Source organism: Cupressus sempervirens, chromosome 7, assembly GCF_028749045.1.
Source record: "Cupressus sempervirens isolate cs-2001-9-10 chromosome 7, ASM2874904v1, whole genome shotgun sequence".
Taxonomy (NCBI): domain Eukaryota; kingdom Viridiplantae; phylum Streptophyta; class Pinopsida; order Cupressales; family Cupressaceae; genus Cupressus; species Cupressus sempervirens.
Window position 1 is genome coordinate 880,117,843 of NC_143124.1, and position 18,134 is coordinate 880,135,976.

Here is an 18,134-nt window from a genome sequence, read left to right on the forward strand (position 1 = left end):
TTTAACAAGGATAGGAGGATTCTTACTAAGCCTTTTAAAAGACTCGTCATAATACATGTTGACACGTAGGTTACAATTACAGTGGGAAAATCAAATGCTAAAATCCTCAAATTTCCTGAGGATGGAATAGTAACCGTGATCAGGCTAAAAGTTAGATTAAGGTCGTACTTGGTCCTATAACAACATTACTAATCCAACATTTCACAAGGAGTTATTTGGAGTATCACAAGATGTGCAATGAAGTAGCTGAACCAAGCAAGACAGGCAAAGAGGAGCACCTTGGTACCAAAATATTTTCCAACTCGCTTAGGAGCTCCGAGGGGATGTTAGATCTACATATAGCACTTCTGTGATCTCCCCTCATTTGTGTTATTAGAATTGAGAGAGATATAGTGAAACAAAGGCTTTACGCCTCTTCGGTTAAGTGATCTCTGGAACTATTTGGTTGTTTTTAAAATGCTTTTTCTCTCTCTCTCTCTATATATATATATATCTGGAACTATTTGGTTGTTTTTAAAATGCTTTTTCTCTATATTAATTTTATATATATATATATATATATATATATATATATATATCTGGAACTATTTGGTTGTTTTTAAAATGCTTTTTCTCTATATTAATTTTATATATATATATATATATATATATATATATATATATCTGGAACTATTTGGTTGTTTTTAAAATGCTTTTTCTCTATATATATATATATATATATGCAAACATGGTTATCTCAATCAAATCAGATTATAATCAATGGACTTGGCAAAACTATGGATCCAAAAATTAGCATGATGCAATGATCAGTGCTAATAAACTGTCACTGCTACAAACTATTTTAAAACACTCACTATTCAGCAATGCTCTGAGCTATATCACCATGGTGGTGTTTGCATTAATTTACTCAGCAACTACAAAATTAAATTAGTAAATTAACCATCAAAATAATGTCATTTTGCATGATATTTCCTCATACTTTCACACTTATTGAACAAGGATCAATTGTTTTGTTTACAATTCAATCAAAATAAAAATATCTCTCAGCCCAACTGTAAATATTAACACATTTGATAAGCTAACATTAAAAAAAAAAAAAGTTATCAAAAAGGCAAAAAAAAAAAAAAAAATGTTAGTTATAAGGATCAAATTTATCAGATCTCCACAATTCATTTGAATTTATTATTTAATGCAAGTTCTGACTTTGATTTTGTATGTATTTTTAGCATCCAAAACGTTGTTGCTAAAAATACATGCACAATCAAAGCCAGAAGTTCTTACATTAAGGATACTATAAATTATGAACTTCAAACAGATGCTCTCCTTAGGACAATTTCAATGAGATGAGGGGTTTACAAAAATCGATTCTGAAACAACATTTTAGTCCACAATTAAATGCATGTTAATTTTGTTTCTTACCAAATCCCTCATATTTGCCTTAATGAATACTAATAAGCTGGAAATTTTCCATAAACCAATTCAAAAACTAAATTGCTAGGAATTTTGTGTAAACACACTTACATGATTTTCATTAAATTTTTGCACATAAGTTTTAGGCTACATACGTCATTTAAATCTCAATAAATGTAATATTTAATAAATCTTTCTTCATATTTCCAAGCTTTACATTAAAGCTAGATAGATCTGTAGACTAATGGGAAATGTCAGGTGCAAGTCATGGGGTTACCTCTATCTTGACATATAGGCCAAGAACATCTCAAAAGGGGGAATTTACTAAATCTAATGGACACTAGTTGAATCATGTTCATCTCTAAAATGTAAAATCATCACATGATCCAATGTTCACCAATCAGACGATGCACCATTTTGTGAAAGCAGGGGCCATATTTTTAATGCTAATCTGTAAATAGCAAAGGCCACATTTTGGACTATTTCAAGATTTCAAAGAATAGATGATTTCAAGAATCCTTGTTGCAAATACATCTTGGAATATTGTTTAGGGCCACTAATCCCATGAAATTGATTTTAACTAATTATCAGTAGTGATCTATTTATTACCTTGCAAACCAAAAACAGAGGACGCCACAAATATAGAAAAGATTTTAGACAAAATATGTAAAGTTTAAACATGTGTTAAGCATGTGGTATGCGATGGGTCAGAGTTTCAGCTCCCATTTTCAACCACAATTGAAATCGTAATTCATAAACCATAGCTTCTCCACATTTATAGGATTAGATTTCAAATTTGCATTTTGGTAATTTGAAAACATGCATTGGATAACCTCCACCTTTATAAGTTTAGTAGTAAGCACCAGCATGTGACCATACTAGAAAATCTATATTCTACTCATAAAGTGATGCTCTGAATATTTCAGCGAGCTGGGACTTCCTGGAAACCATCACCACCAAAATATATTTGTAGTGCAAATTGAAATTCATTTTAATTTACAAATTCTTTTCTTGTACTTGCAGCTATCAACAACAATCAGCTAAAAAGATTCCCTGAATGGAGTTCAAATGACACACGTCTCAATGATAACCTGATCAAGATACTAAAAATTAACATCCTTGTATAATATTAATTAGCTATGTGGTAAATAGGAAGCTGAAATGGTAGTAACCTCACGTTTGCAGGAATCTAATCAGCAACTATATCCACAAGTCTCAATTTTTTACTACTTAATTACATTTATTTTATTTTTCCTCATATTTATTCATCAACACTGGTAAATATGCCTTAATTCAAATTAAGTGCTTAATTTCTATACCAAATTGAAGAGAACAAAAGGATAATAACTGCATAAACAACTAATTAAATTCCCAAGCAGCAAAAATAATGCTCTACTATAGACCTCATAAAAAAAAAGGCTAATTACCTCATAAACGGTTAAATAAATTCCCAAAACAAAACAAAAAATGCTCAATGACCACAACTTTTACTCCAAGCTCATATTCATCTTAACAAATTCAATTTATTGCTCATATTTACATCTAGTCATACTGATCGGCTAGAGAAAAAAGAAAATACAATTAAAATACCTTGCTTGAAATAATTGAAAAGGAGTCCAAAATTCAACTAATTAAAATTCTTGTAATAATTAAACTTCTTGGTATGTAGATTTTTTTGTTTCCAGATTTCAGCCTTGTCATGATTGATTGAGTTTATGAATCAACTCATATTCAACAGCATGGTGACTACAACATGCAAAATTTGTCTGCGGGGTCATAACTCTACAAGTTGTCCAATGTATGAAACAAAATAATCCACAACAGTGACTTCAACTGTGAACATGAAGAGATTTACAATAAGGTTAATGATGTTGTAGATTTTGTAATCATGAAGCCCAAATTAAGCCCTCCATGATGCACACCATTTTCATGTGTTTTACATCTTAGATTTGGATATCATTAACCAAACATAAATTGAAAGGGCAACTAAAATCATAATCTTCACATCACAGAGACATTTTTGAAATTTTGACCAAAAAAGGGGACAGGGTGGGGATGTTTCTTACCCATCCCTGCCTCCCCAAAACATTCCTTATAAGGGACAAGATCATTTTGACCATGGGATGTGTCCCTGGGGAGCATAGATGCAACATATGCTCTCTGATTAACATCTTTAAACTAACAAAAAAAAGATTAAATGAGAAATTCGTACATTTCAATAAGTCCAAAAATGAAAAGAATGATATAACAATAATTAAATCACCAATCAATTGCTAACACAAAAAAGTCACTTCAAAAGTAGCAAAATTGAATAGGTTTCAAAAGGCAACTCTTAACTAGTTATCTTTTGTCAAAAGACAGTCATATCCAAGCAATTATATATGCTTCTTTCAGCTCAGAAATTTTCTTTTTATAAGAACATTAAATCCTAGTTTCAAAACTGAACCATTTCGATATATTTTTTCCCTATTAAATTTAACGTTTTCATGTATTAATAGCAATAGAAGAGTAAATGCATGAATCTAGCAGAGAAACCTACTCCCATTTCAATATAATTTTTCCCTATTAAATTTAACGTTTTCATGTATTAATAGCAATAAAAGAGTAAATGCATGAATCTAACAGAGAAACCTACTCCTGATTTAATCTCCGTAAATGAAATTGCAGCTCTGTTCTTCTACCACAAATTCAATGCCTTTGATGCCTCTATTTCAGCTTTCAAACCCTCCTATATTGTAGTGAGAATGTGGAAATAGACTCCAAATACAGTGAAAAACACATGCAGCAGCAAACTATACCCAGAACAGAATCTTTCCTTCCCAGAACTGTGCGTGCAGCAAGCAAAATCATAGAATTTGATTTCCCATACTCTGCTCATCTCCTTCACTTCTCAAATCAGCGCCCCACTTCTCTTACATAATATGGATCATCGTCTGCCTTTGGAAGGAATTGAATGAAATCATCATCCCGCAAGGAATGCATCGCTTAGTAGGTTGACAAGGGATTGAAGCCTGGCTGAAGCTTGTGCAAGTTAGCAATAAAAGAAATGGGGAGATGGAAGTTGTCATTCTTAGAAACCCTTCACCACTCCTGCTCCACAGATGACGCCCAAGCACTGGCATATCATGTAGAACACTGCTTGTGGCAATGAAAGCTTTTTCACCAGGAACAACCCGAATGTCACAGCCGGATCAATGTGCCCACCAGCCCAGAAACCCATCATCATCATTCCACAACACCTGCAAAACCCTTAAATCAAAACCCACAAGACCTTGAATCGAAACCCTCAAAACCCACAAGACCCTTGAATCAAGCCCGAAAAGCCCTTAGATCAAAACCCAAAAGACCTTTAATCAAAACTCGGAAAGCTCTTACATAGAAACCCAGAAGACCATGTAGGAAACCCCTTTCAATGTACCTGAAATTCCAGCTGTGCAGTAAACAAGAGCTAAGATCATTCTTCTGAATGCTCAGACAATGCCCTGAATTTCTACAGTTGAACACATATCATTTGACCTTTTGACGCCCATAACAGTGAGGATGGTGATGTAGAGGAAGAGGAAGGTTGCCATGAATTGTGCAATTCCTGCCCTCCAGAAAGACCATGAGTTGAACTCCCATGGCTCAAATAGGGGTGCAGGCACTGGTTCTGTGTAGTCCTTTCCACTTGTCTCGACAGTTGTTCCCAGTGGCTGCCACTCTTGAGTACCTGTTTTCTTTAAGCTTAACATCCTACTCCTTTACTTCCATTTCTACTCTCTTCTCTGCTCAAATAAATACCGCGTGAAATGCCTGAATTGGATTGAAAAGCGAAGGCAATACCACAACTTAAAAGAGAAAGCTGATGACTGGTTGATACTAATTGCCAAGGACTATATGATAAATGATGATGGGAAGCCCGCTATAGTCAGCCAGTCTCCAGAATTAATGGCCCACATCTTGCCAAATATGCCCGTGATTCAAAATTAATTTTTATCTGTGAGGCAAATTCCGGTCACAATTTACAATTATTTCCTGGTGTGAGACAATTCCCAGCTAGAGGCAACTCCAGAAGGAAAGCCTATCGGCTAATTACAACTCTTTCATTAATTATGCCCAACTTTGAAAGAGTTGGAATAAAGTTCTCTCCAGGCTGAGTTTTGTATCTCTGTATTTGTTGATCCATGACTATCCTAAGGAGTGAAAGCTGTATAACATTACATCAATACATCAGATCCTGAAGAGAAAAATATCATCAATTAATGTCCAAAACTTTGAGCTATAACAAAAGCAAAATTAGAGAAATGAAAAATGAAAAATAATACATTCTACAGAGGAATCTGAAAGGAAGAGTCTTTCTATAAACTACATGAGTAAAGTCATTAATGGGTACAGTGAGATTTAAACATTGATTTCTTTGTTACTAATTATTTATAATTGATAACAATGATTAGTCTTGGATAATGATTCTTGGAGAAGCCAGTAGCCATTATCAATTTATGGATATTTTGTTGTCAAGCTACCCCAAACGTGCTGGAGGACATTACTAGCAATTCTCCAAAGTGAGACATGATCCAGATATAGATGTTTTAAATGGATTCATTGGTAGGGCCTCCAACTATAACCCATATCTTATTTACACAGACTAATGCCCTTGGTGACCTTTTAAGTTTTATGGGAGAGTTCGATGCATGCAGAGAACCACAAAAGCATACTCCAACACATGCTTGGTACAAGTATGATGTTCCAAATCCTATTTGTGTCAATGTTTATGATGTGGTCTTTCCTGCATCACACCTCCATGGTTTAGACATTGGTTTTTGGGATCCTTTGATGTGCGTTTTCAGGTACATAGATGTGCAGAATGGAAGACAGACAGGAGAATGATAGGGAGAAAAGATTGTGCTTTCAACAAAATTTGAAAATGAAAAAGAGCTGCTAGCATTTACATGCAAACTGTTGACAAAAGAAACAGCAATTGCAGGTGTCTCGGCCACCATGCAGGGAGAGAGTAGTAGAGAGATTTTGGCTCAGTTTTTAAAGAAATTGCAAATCAGCTCTGTAATTATTGATCCATGACTATCAGGTCTTAAGAAGTTCAATACATTAGATATTGAAGGAGAAATATGAATGATTTATATCCAAGAACTTGAGCTAGAACAAAGGCAGAATTAGAAAAATTAAAAACAGAGAACCATACATCCAACCGATAAATCTATGGAACGATCTTTCTTAAGCTATTTAAGTCAAGTCAATAACACTGTGGGAAGTTACATATGTAGTTTGATGATGATAAGAAGACTCTTTAATTTTCTTTAAACTAAATGAGTTGCAGGATCTAATAAAATCTATCAATCCAATACTGTAACACACAGCATGTTTCTTTTTGCTTCAAAATCCAGTGGATAGTATATCAAATACTGAAGGAATAAAAGATTAAAAAGACAAAGAATGAAAGTTCAAAATTTATCAAAGACAGTATAAAGTTTGTCAAAAAGTCAGATAAGTTTGAGGAAAAATCACTGTATTCAGCAGTCAATTAAGGTGGAATCTAGAAGAGTGTGGAATTTTTAGTGGGGATAACCAATGGGAAATCAAGATACAAGGTTCAGATATGACTGTCAACTATGTTTATTTCGAGTGAGCAGGGAGCGCCATTCTTATCTGAATTATTTTCTAAAAAAAATATTAGGTAAATCAATGCCATGTTAAACTCAACCAGTAGATGTCAATGCATTGAAAACTATGACTTCTAGATATGAGACAAAGTGCACATGTATATTACTCAAAAAATAATTCCAGAGATAATTTGACTGACCTGCCTCTGCTGAAAAGAGGGCACCATATGCAATGCCTCTTGGGACAGACAACCTGATGTAAAGAGGGCCATGTGGTGTTCTCTTTGCCTTCAAGATGCAAGAACTGTACATTTAACATTTCTATCGGATCAGTATACAAGGGTATTCATCAAAGATTGGTTCAGAAAGCATACCCCTATTTAAATGGCAAATCAGCTATATCCAAAATCCATAAACATTCACCAAATATTTAATGAGTATATAAATTCAAGATCAAACTTCTCTTCAGAGAGAAATCAATTATTTGACAATATTAAAGAAATCAGGGTTAGGGTAACTGGAAATATCGAAGCAAAGCACTGCTAAAGGATACATCTCGAAACAAAAGTAGGACTTGATAGTGCACCCTAAGTGAACAAGAAAAGGAAAACTTGTGTCAATACTGACTTCACAAGGAGTTTTTAAGTTTCTTGGTAGTTAATAAATATATGCATAGCTTAAACATATTGGTAAAAAAAGAATTGTCAAACAGAAAGGAGAAAGATATTGGTAAGTAGGAGACACTCTACACAGCAAGTCAAATTGTGATATCACTATCAAGATTCACCTGTATAGTTTTTGAGTCAGACACACTGACCCATGTGTCATGAGTAGCGGTTTACAAGAACCCATCTCTCATGAAAATGAATGGGGTTGCAAGCAAAGTGGGCTTAACCTTGGAGTCCATAATTAAGCACACTTGAGCTGTAGTACTGAGATAGTGACCCTCCGTGAAGTCTGGTGCTTCACCATGAGCATCACCTAGATGCAATGAGTATTAAGTGTTTCATTCATTCACATAAGAGATGTGTTCTTGTGAACCACTACTAGTGAAACATAAGTCAATGAGTTTGACTAGAAAATGACACAGTTGAATCCTGATAGCAATATCACAAGTAAGGGATTATCAGGATAGATTATACAGCAATTTATCACTCTCATTCAAGATACCCAAACAGAATTTGCAGTTGCAATAAAGAATTCAATGGAAATAGTAATACTAATTTCCATGTTCCATCAAAAGATTACAAATGGATTATGACTATTCAGACTGCTCGCACATGATTATCTCAATAGATTTATCATTAATGGAAATGCCCTTTCCAGAAAAAGGTCTGGGATGCAATTCATCAAACAATCTTATCAGATTGTGCATCAGAAACTCATACTCTGAGATTCACAGAGTCACAATATCCAGCTAGCCCGTTGACTGATTAACATACATACATACAGTATCATACTTCTGAATTAGGCTTTGTATACTTTATTTGAAATATATATTTCTATTGTGCAAAAGCATATTTGGCAATATGTTATCAATATTATCTGTCTACAATCATTAACCATATAGGATGGAAAGTAATTGCAATACGGGAGAGTGGTGAGGCCTTACTAGATACACCACCACATGAAGCATGAAGCCAAGAGGGGCAAGAGATTTCTCTCTTGGGCCTGGGTTAAGGGCACCCTTTTGTAATCCTTCTACCGATTCGTATGGGAAAATTATTGTGATGGCTAAAAAAAGGATCCTTAAACATATGAGGTGAGTAAGATAGAGTGATGGAAGGGAAAGGTTCTACTGGGTACGCCAACCCCATGAAGTATGGAGCTTAGGGGTACAGTGCTTCCGCTCTTCAGCCTAGGGCAAAGACAAAGAGGACAGCTCATCATTTCTTTCTTATTTTATTTCTCATTATGGTTAGGCCATGAGAATTAAGTGCTAAAGTATGTTTCTTCCATAATCGTAAATGTGCATTATATTCATATTGTTACCTAATCTCTAGGTTAGGATTTAATTTGGTTTCCAGGTCTGGTTGGGTGTGGCTGTAATAGGTGGTTGGCTTGTCAGGGGTAATTTCTATATATGTAATTTCTCTTTTTTCATTAATTTACAGCTATTATAATCGAATTTTATATATTTCTTTCTTCTTTTATTGCATAGTCTCTTTTGTATATTTGATTTTTTCTTTTAATTTTACATTTCTTTAGCTTCTTTGTTTTTGCTCATTTGGTTTTATTCATTTTGATACTCTTTTATTTCGTCTTTGTGATTGTGTTATCTCATAGATTTCCTTTTTCCTTTGGCTTTCTCTTCTATTAAATTTTTAGCGTTGTGGCTTCCTTTGTTCATGTGTCTTTCATTTCCCACTTCCATTCCCCTCTTGGTTTATTTTTATTTTTATTTCATTATTTTTCATTTGGGTTTGGTGTTATGTCTCATCAACTCTCTCTCCTCCCCTTCCCCCCTCCCTTCTATTTTTTCAGCTGGTTGGATCTACATTCTACCTTTTCATGTTCTCTTTTCTCTCTAGCATCTTGATGATGGATCATGTAGTATAATCCGAAACGTTGATGTAAAAAACTGTACACAATCAAATCCAGAAATTTGTGAGCACATTAGCATGGATTGTGGAAATCTAATAGATCTCATATTATAATCGATCTAAAAACAATCTCTAGGTTAGGATTGTATATCTCTCATATTATCAATTTCTAAAGCTTAAGGCAGAAAATATGGTTAGTTTTTCACTTACCTATATTATGTGATACATGAACAAAACTTTCCTAACACACTCTTCGCAGGAGTACAAATAAGCGTAACTAAAACTAATTTTCTGCTTGATTAAAGGTTAAATTAAGGTTTCCCCAATTTTGGGATATTAGAAGTCATATCAGAACATAGTCTTACCATCCTATGAAATAAACTATGAAACCTTTAAGATTAACAAGCAAGTTAGCATTCAAAGGTTAATCATGCATCATAAATATCAAAATCACAAACAAAACACAATTTACTGACATTATAGGAAGAGAACTCATTGTCTCAAGTTTACACTAAAATATAGAAATTACTTTTACAGAAATCAGAAAAGATTGCTAAAAAATGTGTATTTATACACCACTTTTGTGACTTCTTAAATGGTGTCAACAATGACTTTGCTACAGAACAACAAAGGATACAAGCTTCTCAGTGACACAGTTTTGCCACAATCTTATTAAGTAGCATTGCATCCATGAATGTAACATTAAATATATTAATTGAATATGCATCACCAGTATTATTCAAACAAATGAATTTGCTCATATAGGTATATGCTTCCCACAATGTATATTCTTTGCCTTAAAACTTTACATGTATTTACACATCATGGGCTCTATGACTTGCATCTATTTGGCAATGTATTTGTTTCATGCTTCAAATGTATTTATGTGCATTAAATGTATTGTGAGATAACTCTGTGTGTGCTTCATGTCTTCATGCATTAATGTGTATACTTCATGTATGTTTCAAGTGTAAACTCCATGTGTGGCTCTACTTTTGGGTTGATCTATAATAGGAGAAATAAACTAGAGTGAATTGAAATATATGAGTTTATATTTTAGACCATAAATGAGACAAGCTATTGTGCAAACCTAGTTGCTTCTCTCAAAGGGAAGAGAGAAAACCTGTTAAAAAATATAAACTTTGCATTTCATGAATCTCGGTTATTGGATTCAAATTTGCATGTTGAGATGATAATCAAAATTGTGTGACAGAAATTATTCACATTAAGAGATTCGTATAAATATGTTATTGCTTGAGAACAGCCAATTTTAGGAAAGGGTTGACTGTGATGTCCCCTGTCTGAAATGAGAAATTAATAATAATAATAAATCATAAAATTCAGAGAAAGAAGGAAAGAAATAAATATGATAAGATAATTATGATACCATCACAGTTATTATCGCGAGATAAGAAACAAACCTTGTAATTAACATTCATAGTTGAGGATTCTGGCACAAGTTTTCGGGACGGCAGCAAGTGGTGGACAGAGTAGGTAGGGGTGTTGTATAGTATACGTATGAAATGCTAGTTATGAAACAATGTTTCAGCAGAACATAACAAATTAAATACTCAAATATAGAAAAATTTCAACATGAACTAGAACCATTGAACATTCAACATATTAACTTATTACATACCCAATAGAACATTCAAAAAACAAAATTCAAATAGACATTCAAGTACTCATCCCAGCGGCAGCATGGTTGCGGAATGGTGGAGGTGGGAGTACTTGGGTACTCAAGTACCCGGTGCGGGGATGTCTCGGGGACGAGTACTCTGAGGTTTGGGAGGGGGTGCGAGTCCCCGTGTTACACTGGTAATTACCATTATATCAAGGAAGTAACTTATAAACTATGTTACTGATTCAGATGCGAGTTTGAGACGGGGTTCGAAATTCGTGAAAAAAAATTTGGGGGTGGATTCAAATTTGTTTTGGGTTGATCCTACAAAAACATGTTTTTTCTCAAAATATGTGTATGATGGATATGTATATATATGCAGCAGAAAATAAGTCCATACAACACCATGCTAATAGTAAAGCAATGTTGCAAAATACACCACCATATATACTAATGCATTAGTCCAAATGACCTTTTTAGCGGTCTACTTTAGGGTTGGAGGGTCGGATTGACTAAATAGACCAAACAGCAACTTTTAAAAAGTTAAAAAAACTCCATTTTTTGGCCAAATTCAGCCTAGGTCCAGCTAAAGATTTGCAAATTCAGGATAAAACAGAAAAATTTGTGCCGGGATCATCTAACAGAATTTGGGCAGACTTTGAAGGTCTGTGGCAGACTTTTGGAAGAATGTGACAAGGACCAGACTTTTGCAAGAACTAGACCAGACTTTGGGGTTGGCAGGGAAGAAAAATTGGTAACATAGCTTAAAGACAATGGAATAAGCAATGATAGTGACTTCATTGTATTTACAAGCAGCAATTGACATTAATCATAAAGGCAATGATCAAGTATACACAGCAATAATAAATGGCACTGCTAACCCACTAATGGGCCTTTGGGGGTTCATCCGCCTCTCAAGGCAAGGGCTTCAATTCAGTGGAGTAAATCAGAGGCTAGATGAGTCAAAATCAATTTTGATGGGGCCTCTAAAGGAAACCCAGGTGCTTCCAGGCTAGGATGTGCTGCCCATGATTTAACTGGAAATATTCTTGTAATAGAGACAGAGAAACTGGCAGGGACGAATAGTGAAGCAGAGGTCCAAGCTGCATTGCATGCAATGAATTTGGCAACCAAGTTACATGTGAAGTGATTGCATCGGAAGGGGATCCACAAGTGACAGTAATGCAATCATCAATGAAAAAGCCCAAGTCTGGAGAGTGGATAAAGTTATCAAAATCATTTGAAGTAAACTTGACAGCTGATGCCTTCAGAAATTTCGAAATACCCCACATTCATAGAGAGAGCAATGCACTAGCGGATTCACTCCCCAAATTGGTGGTGATGTTTGCAGACAAGTTTGGATCAAACTTGGTGAAATTTTGATGAGGATGACTGTTACATTTTGTGGCCCCCGCCAAATATTTGAATTTTAAATATTTGCCCACCCAACAGTTTATTTCTGCAAGCCCGCAAGTCCCCCATCGTTGGATCGAGAAATATCTACGGTTGGCGCTATCTCGTTATGGGAAGTTGCGCATCGTTTTGCCATAGCGACATAGCACCTTTTGGCCGCATGGCCGATGGGTCCTCCTTTTCCTTGCTGTTTCTCCAGCACCGGCTTTTGATAGATCCCCGGAGGGCGCTATGGCGCTATCAGAAAATCTGTGTTCCTCACTGTTAGCGACATAGCGCCCAGACGAAAAGTGTTACTGCGGCGACATCAGTTGTCAAGTGGGTCCCAAGTATGCCCCGTCGGATATCAGTGATGAATTTTGGCGCACGTTGGCAGTGGTCAATTTTGTCATTGGCTGAGGTATGACTGTGTAGAATGTGAGCCCTGCTTCCCTTGGCGGGCCGCAAGCGAGGGCTTGTCAGACAAGTTGGCACGTGGCCAGTTCTCATTGGTTGGTACACTGATAGATTGGATCCATGTTGCTCTCCGCCAAATCTCAGAAAATCAACGATGGGCGCTATCTCGCTATGGGAAGTTGCTCGGAGGATATCCATAGCGACATAGCGCCCTGGCGACGCGTGGCACAGATGATATCATGGGCCCTCCCCTTCTCCAAAGTAATACTACGGCTCGTCCTCGGTGGCAATTGTCAGGTGGGTCTGCATTTCGCAAGGCCGAGGTTATCGTGTGGGCGGCAAAGTGACGGCACCGGAGGGCGCTATGGTGCTATTGGGAAATTTGTTCTTCTCGCCGTTAGCGACATAGCGCCCGGCCGGTAAAAGAGCATGGTGGGACCTCAGGCAACGTGAAAAGTGACTGCGATCGAAGGAGGTTTTTTGATTCATTGCCAGCTGTGCAGATCTTTTGATGTCAGCAGTAGCCTGGACCCACGCCCCTCTCAAACGCACGAAGGTTTCCTCACCCTTGGATCAATGGTGGGCGCTATCTCGCTATGGAAAGCTGCGAGGATATTACCCATAGCAACATAGGGCCTCAGCGACACGTAGCGAGGTGGACCCATGTTCTCTTGTGAACCGCAAGGATGATGCCAGATTGTGCCAGGTGGTTGCCAAGGTGCTGACGTTGGTTCGTGGGCCCAGAAGTTTTAAGGGCAAAGCGCAGTAATTCGGCGAGTCCTCACGATCGTCAGATCTGTCTGGATCCACGGCGGGCGCTATCTCGCTATGGGAAATTGCTCGGAGGATATGCATAGCGACATAGCACCTCGTCAACACGTATCCCGGTGGCTCAAGCAACATTGACAGTTAATGACAGCGGTTAGAATAATTGCCGCGGTCAGGGTTGAGCTGGCTCGATTAGTTAAAAGACATTGTCAACTCGGGGAGACTTTGCAGGGTGGCAAAAAGATAAAAGACTGTTGGTCCACATGGCTCATCCCGGTGCCAAGATAGGTTGATTTGCTGACCTTGCTGATTCATGAGACAGAAACAGGGGAAATCAAGGGTTTTGCACGAATCTGATCTTCATGATCAATTTCAACCACCCTAGAGTAAATGCGAAACAAAGAACACTCTACCACCCCGATCTAATCTATCTACTTGGTCAGAGCACAGTTATGGTGCCGTTTCTATCTTCTCAGGGCCCTGTTCCAACCAAGATCAGAAATCATTGCATCTGGATCTGTACCCAGATCAGATTTTCTCCATGATTGTTCCCTGCAAGACTTAATGGCAGGTAGTTGCGAAGTAACCACAATTAGAGGACATCTCAGTTATGCTTGCACTATAAAGGCAAAATTTTATGAATTTTATAGGGTGGACCTTTTCTCTGTTATTGCTCTGCAAATTTTTAGTGTAAATTCCCCTGTGCCTCTGAATTGCATGACATTCTATTCTATCTCCTTCAGCCATTAATGTGCAAGTGCAAGAATTATTTGCCTCTCATTGATGTTTTGTAGAGATCTATGATCTGCATGACTATATCTCCTTGGCCTATGAATGATAATATAAGTGAATCTCTCTTTCCTTGTGTCATTCGTCTTGGTTTTCCGATCTGCATGTGATTATTAGATTAAAGCAAGTATGAACGTGTATATCTTTAGTTTCATTATGGTTCAATAGTGCATATATGGGCTTTGGTGCGTTACCTCTTTAGATTAGATTAGGTAGATTTGCTTTCATGCTCTCCTTCTCCCTTTTCCTCTCCAAGAGTAGTTAGGTGTATCCTGATAGTAAGAGGAAGCCGGCCTTCTCCGGAGACTCAACCTCACAGTTCAAGTCCCACAGCTTGGAGGTTGTTTCCATGTTTCACAAGGTCGTCCTTAGGTAACAACTTTGGACAAGGGTGCAGACTTCAGTGACAACAGTTTTTGGCACGCCCGGTGGGACAAAAAACATTTCAGAAAATTTCAAGCCTACTGGTGTCAAAAGGGAAGATTTCAAGAGCAATACTGAGGAGATAGTATTGGCTTCGGTGTTTAAGCCTTCAAGAGGCTCATTCTTCAAAGTACTTGGCGACTCTGAGCTTCAAATACATATCTGGTTCCAGACCAAAGTTGCAGTGATTCATGCCCAGAGCTGAAACAAGGGCATCTTCTAGAGGTAAGTTTCAGTATCAAGAGCTTTCATTTTCAAACCCTAGAAGAAGGAAGACTAGAATATTTTTATCACCAGTTAGGAGTGCAATAGTAACAAATACACCTACAAGATCTATCTCTACTCCTCCTGCTGTTAGATCTCAACCTAGACTGCCATCAGTACATATCAATAGATCACTTGTCTATATGGTGTTGCCTAGAGCTCATACTTTTGCCACCTTTAATGGTGGGAGCCCTCTCTTATTAGCCCAAAGACACGACATACCAGTAGCTGCCCTCAAAAGTATACCAGAGTTCACTGGTGAAACTTCTATCTCTCCCTCAGAACACATTCAAGAGGTTGCAAATGTCTGCAATATCCATGGTATTACAGAGGATGATGTTGCAGTTAGGCTCCTAGCTTTATCTTTGAAGGGAAAAGCACTACAATGATATAGAGGTTTAGCTCATAGTTCTATAACAGATTGGGATGGATTAGGAGCAGGATTGTGCAAACATTTTGAGGATAAAAGTGACTATTTGTCACTTTTAGAGCAGTTGACTACTATAAAAAGAGCCCCTCATGAATGTATGACTGATTTTAATTATAGATTTCAAAAGACATGGGATAGAATACCTACTTCAGTGAAGCCTACCCCTGGTAATGCCTTCTTGCATTACCTTAGAGCTTTTAACAGTGATATTGCCACTACAATCCAAACTATGGGAGGAGATACCTTTCCTAATGCTTATGACATAGCAATAAAATCAGAGAACATCCTAATACAAGGAGGTAAGCTAGCTCCAAGGCCTCCTATGCCTTTCTTCCCTGATGTTCCAAATCATCAACCAGCAATGGCTCCCCTTCCCACAACTTCTACATCACAATCCCTTGTCCCAGTCCCTCAAGCTTCCACATCTTCAAATGGGATAGATGAAATCAAAGAGATAATGCAATCTCTGATGTAGAACATGGATAAAAGAGAAAAGAACCTAGAAAAAAGATTGCAAGATTATGGGAAGAAGCTGGAGGATAACTCCTCTATGATGCAGAATGTAAGCAACAAGGTGGTGACTTTAGAAAGACAGCAAGCTCAAGGTAGTCAGCCTCATCAATTGCAATATCAAACTCCAAGCAGTGGTAGGCCTCCAAATCCTAATCATTGGAACAATTCTTTTGATCAGAGTAGGCAGGGTGGCCACGCTTCAACCTCAAATGTAAACCAAAGTAGGGCCATAGTCCCTCAAAACAATATGGCTCAAGATCAAGATTTTTGTCCCTCCTGTAACTACTCCTATGCCCGTTGCATGTGTCAAAAGGCTGAATCTTTTATGGCTTTGACAGTTCAAGAACCTGCAGCAAAACAATCATACAAGGAGGACCAATTTAAAGATGCCTCAGATATGCAAAGACAGGGCGATTGCTCTTTTATGAATCATCAGATAGAGGAGCATTGTAATGTAAACCAGGATTCCATTGCTCATAACACTAGAAGCAAAAGAAGAGCTATGGAAGAAGTCATCCCTCCTCCTCCCAATCAGGCCTCAACTTCAAATGCGATATCTCATGAACAAGCAGCAAATAATCAATCAAGTACCTTTCAGCAGCAAAGGCAAAATCATGGCAGAAAGGATGCAAGTGATCCTTAGGTTATTCCATCTCAACCTCATACAATTGCGGCTCCCAAGGGTTCTACCAAAACACCTGCTATGCCATTCAGTATGGTAGAGCAAATGAAGAAGACAAATGTGAATATCTCCATGTGGGATGTTGTTGCTACTATACCCATGCAAAAGAGGTTGCTGCAGCAAGAATTGGAAAGAATTGAACCAAAGGATCAGACACTCAGCATGGAAAGTGCCACAAGCCTAGTACAACCATCAAGGGAGGTAGAAACAAGTAAAAAAGTTAGACCTCCTCCATTCTATGTTTCTCTAATTATAGGAGGCAAACTAGTCCATAATTGCATGATCGATTCAGGGGCTAGCAGTTCAGTGATGCCTAGGTGTGTTGCTGATGCTTTAGGAATGAAATATGAGCCCATTGTTAGGGATGTATTACAGTTGGATGGTAGTATTGTCAAGACTGTAGGGATCCTTAGGAATGTGGAGATGGCCTTACATGCATGCCCTGGTTGTACTGTAACCCAAGATATCTCTGTTGCTGAGGTCAAGCCATATTTTGCCATCTGTCTGTCAAGAGACTTTAATGCCCAAATAGGTGGTTTCATATCTTCTGATTGGTCATATATGTCTTTTAAGACAAGATATGGAGCCAATGGTTCGATCAGAGCAGAGCCTATAGCCCTCCATCACACTGAATCTTACACCCCCAACCCCATCGACATGAATTGCCCTATTCTAGAGATGGATGAGAATGACATAGCGAATGAGCCCACCACTCCCCTAGCAGAGATACCTGATTTTTTCTTATCTGAATGGGCTAATGCGTATCAATTTGACCCTATGTCAGAAACCCTTGAGACAGGTCTCAGTACATATTGTATATTGGAGAAAGATGCTCTAGTTCCCAATCTTGTGGAGACTAAAGAAGATATGAGTGGGATATGGAGTATGTACTTTGATGGCTCAAGGAATAAGAATGGATCAGGGGCTGGTGTGATGTTAATTTCTCCTGCACAAGCAAGGTACTACTTCTCCTTTAGGCTCCAGTTCAGTTGCACTAATAATGTAGCCGAGTATGAATCCTTGATTCAAGGTCTCCTACTTGCTCAAAAAAGAGGAATTCAAGCCTTAAGAGTGTATGGAGACAGTGAGTTGGTGGTTAATCAAGTGAGAAATCATAATATCACCAAGCATGGTTTGCTCAAATCTTATAAACATAGGGTATGGGATTTGCTTGAAGGTTTTAATGCATTTAATATTCAAAGCATCCCTAGAAAAGAAAACAGACATGCTAATAGACTTGCAGTAATAGGTGCATCTTATGATGTGCCAAAGAATCTTGAGGAAA

General features: G+C 37.4%; 1 protein-coding gene and 1 pseudogene across 5 annotated transcripts in view; both read right to left on the reverse strand.

The window, feature by feature from the left end:
- Positions 1-3,949: 3,949 nt before the first annotated feature.
- LOC149550278 (uncharacterized) overlaps positions 3,950-18,134 on the reverse strand; it is a 35,967-nt gene continuing 21,782 nt past the window's right edge. Inside the window, exons 2-4 of one of the 5 annotated variants that reach the window (XM_089793359.1) lie at positions 7,208-7,311; positions 4,829-5,596; positions 3,950-4,649 (exon numbers count right to left, since the gene is read on the reverse strand). In XM_089793359.1, coding sequence (XP_089649485.1) covers positions 5,578-5,596; positions 7,208-7,311 — 123 coding nt within the window. In that variant the 3' untranslated portion in view covers positions 3,950-4,649; positions 4,829-5,577. Of the gene's footprint in view, positions 4,660-4,828; positions 5,597-7,207; positions 7,312-9,517; positions 9,589-10,775; positions 10,852-18,134 lie in introns of those variants that run through there. The other 4 variants (XM_089793357.1, XM_089793358.1, XM_089793361.1 and 1 more) reach the window with 4 other exon arrangements.
- On the reverse strand, positions 4,481-5,141 carry LOC149550279 (putative aquaporin PIP1-4 pseudogene; annotated as a pseudogene).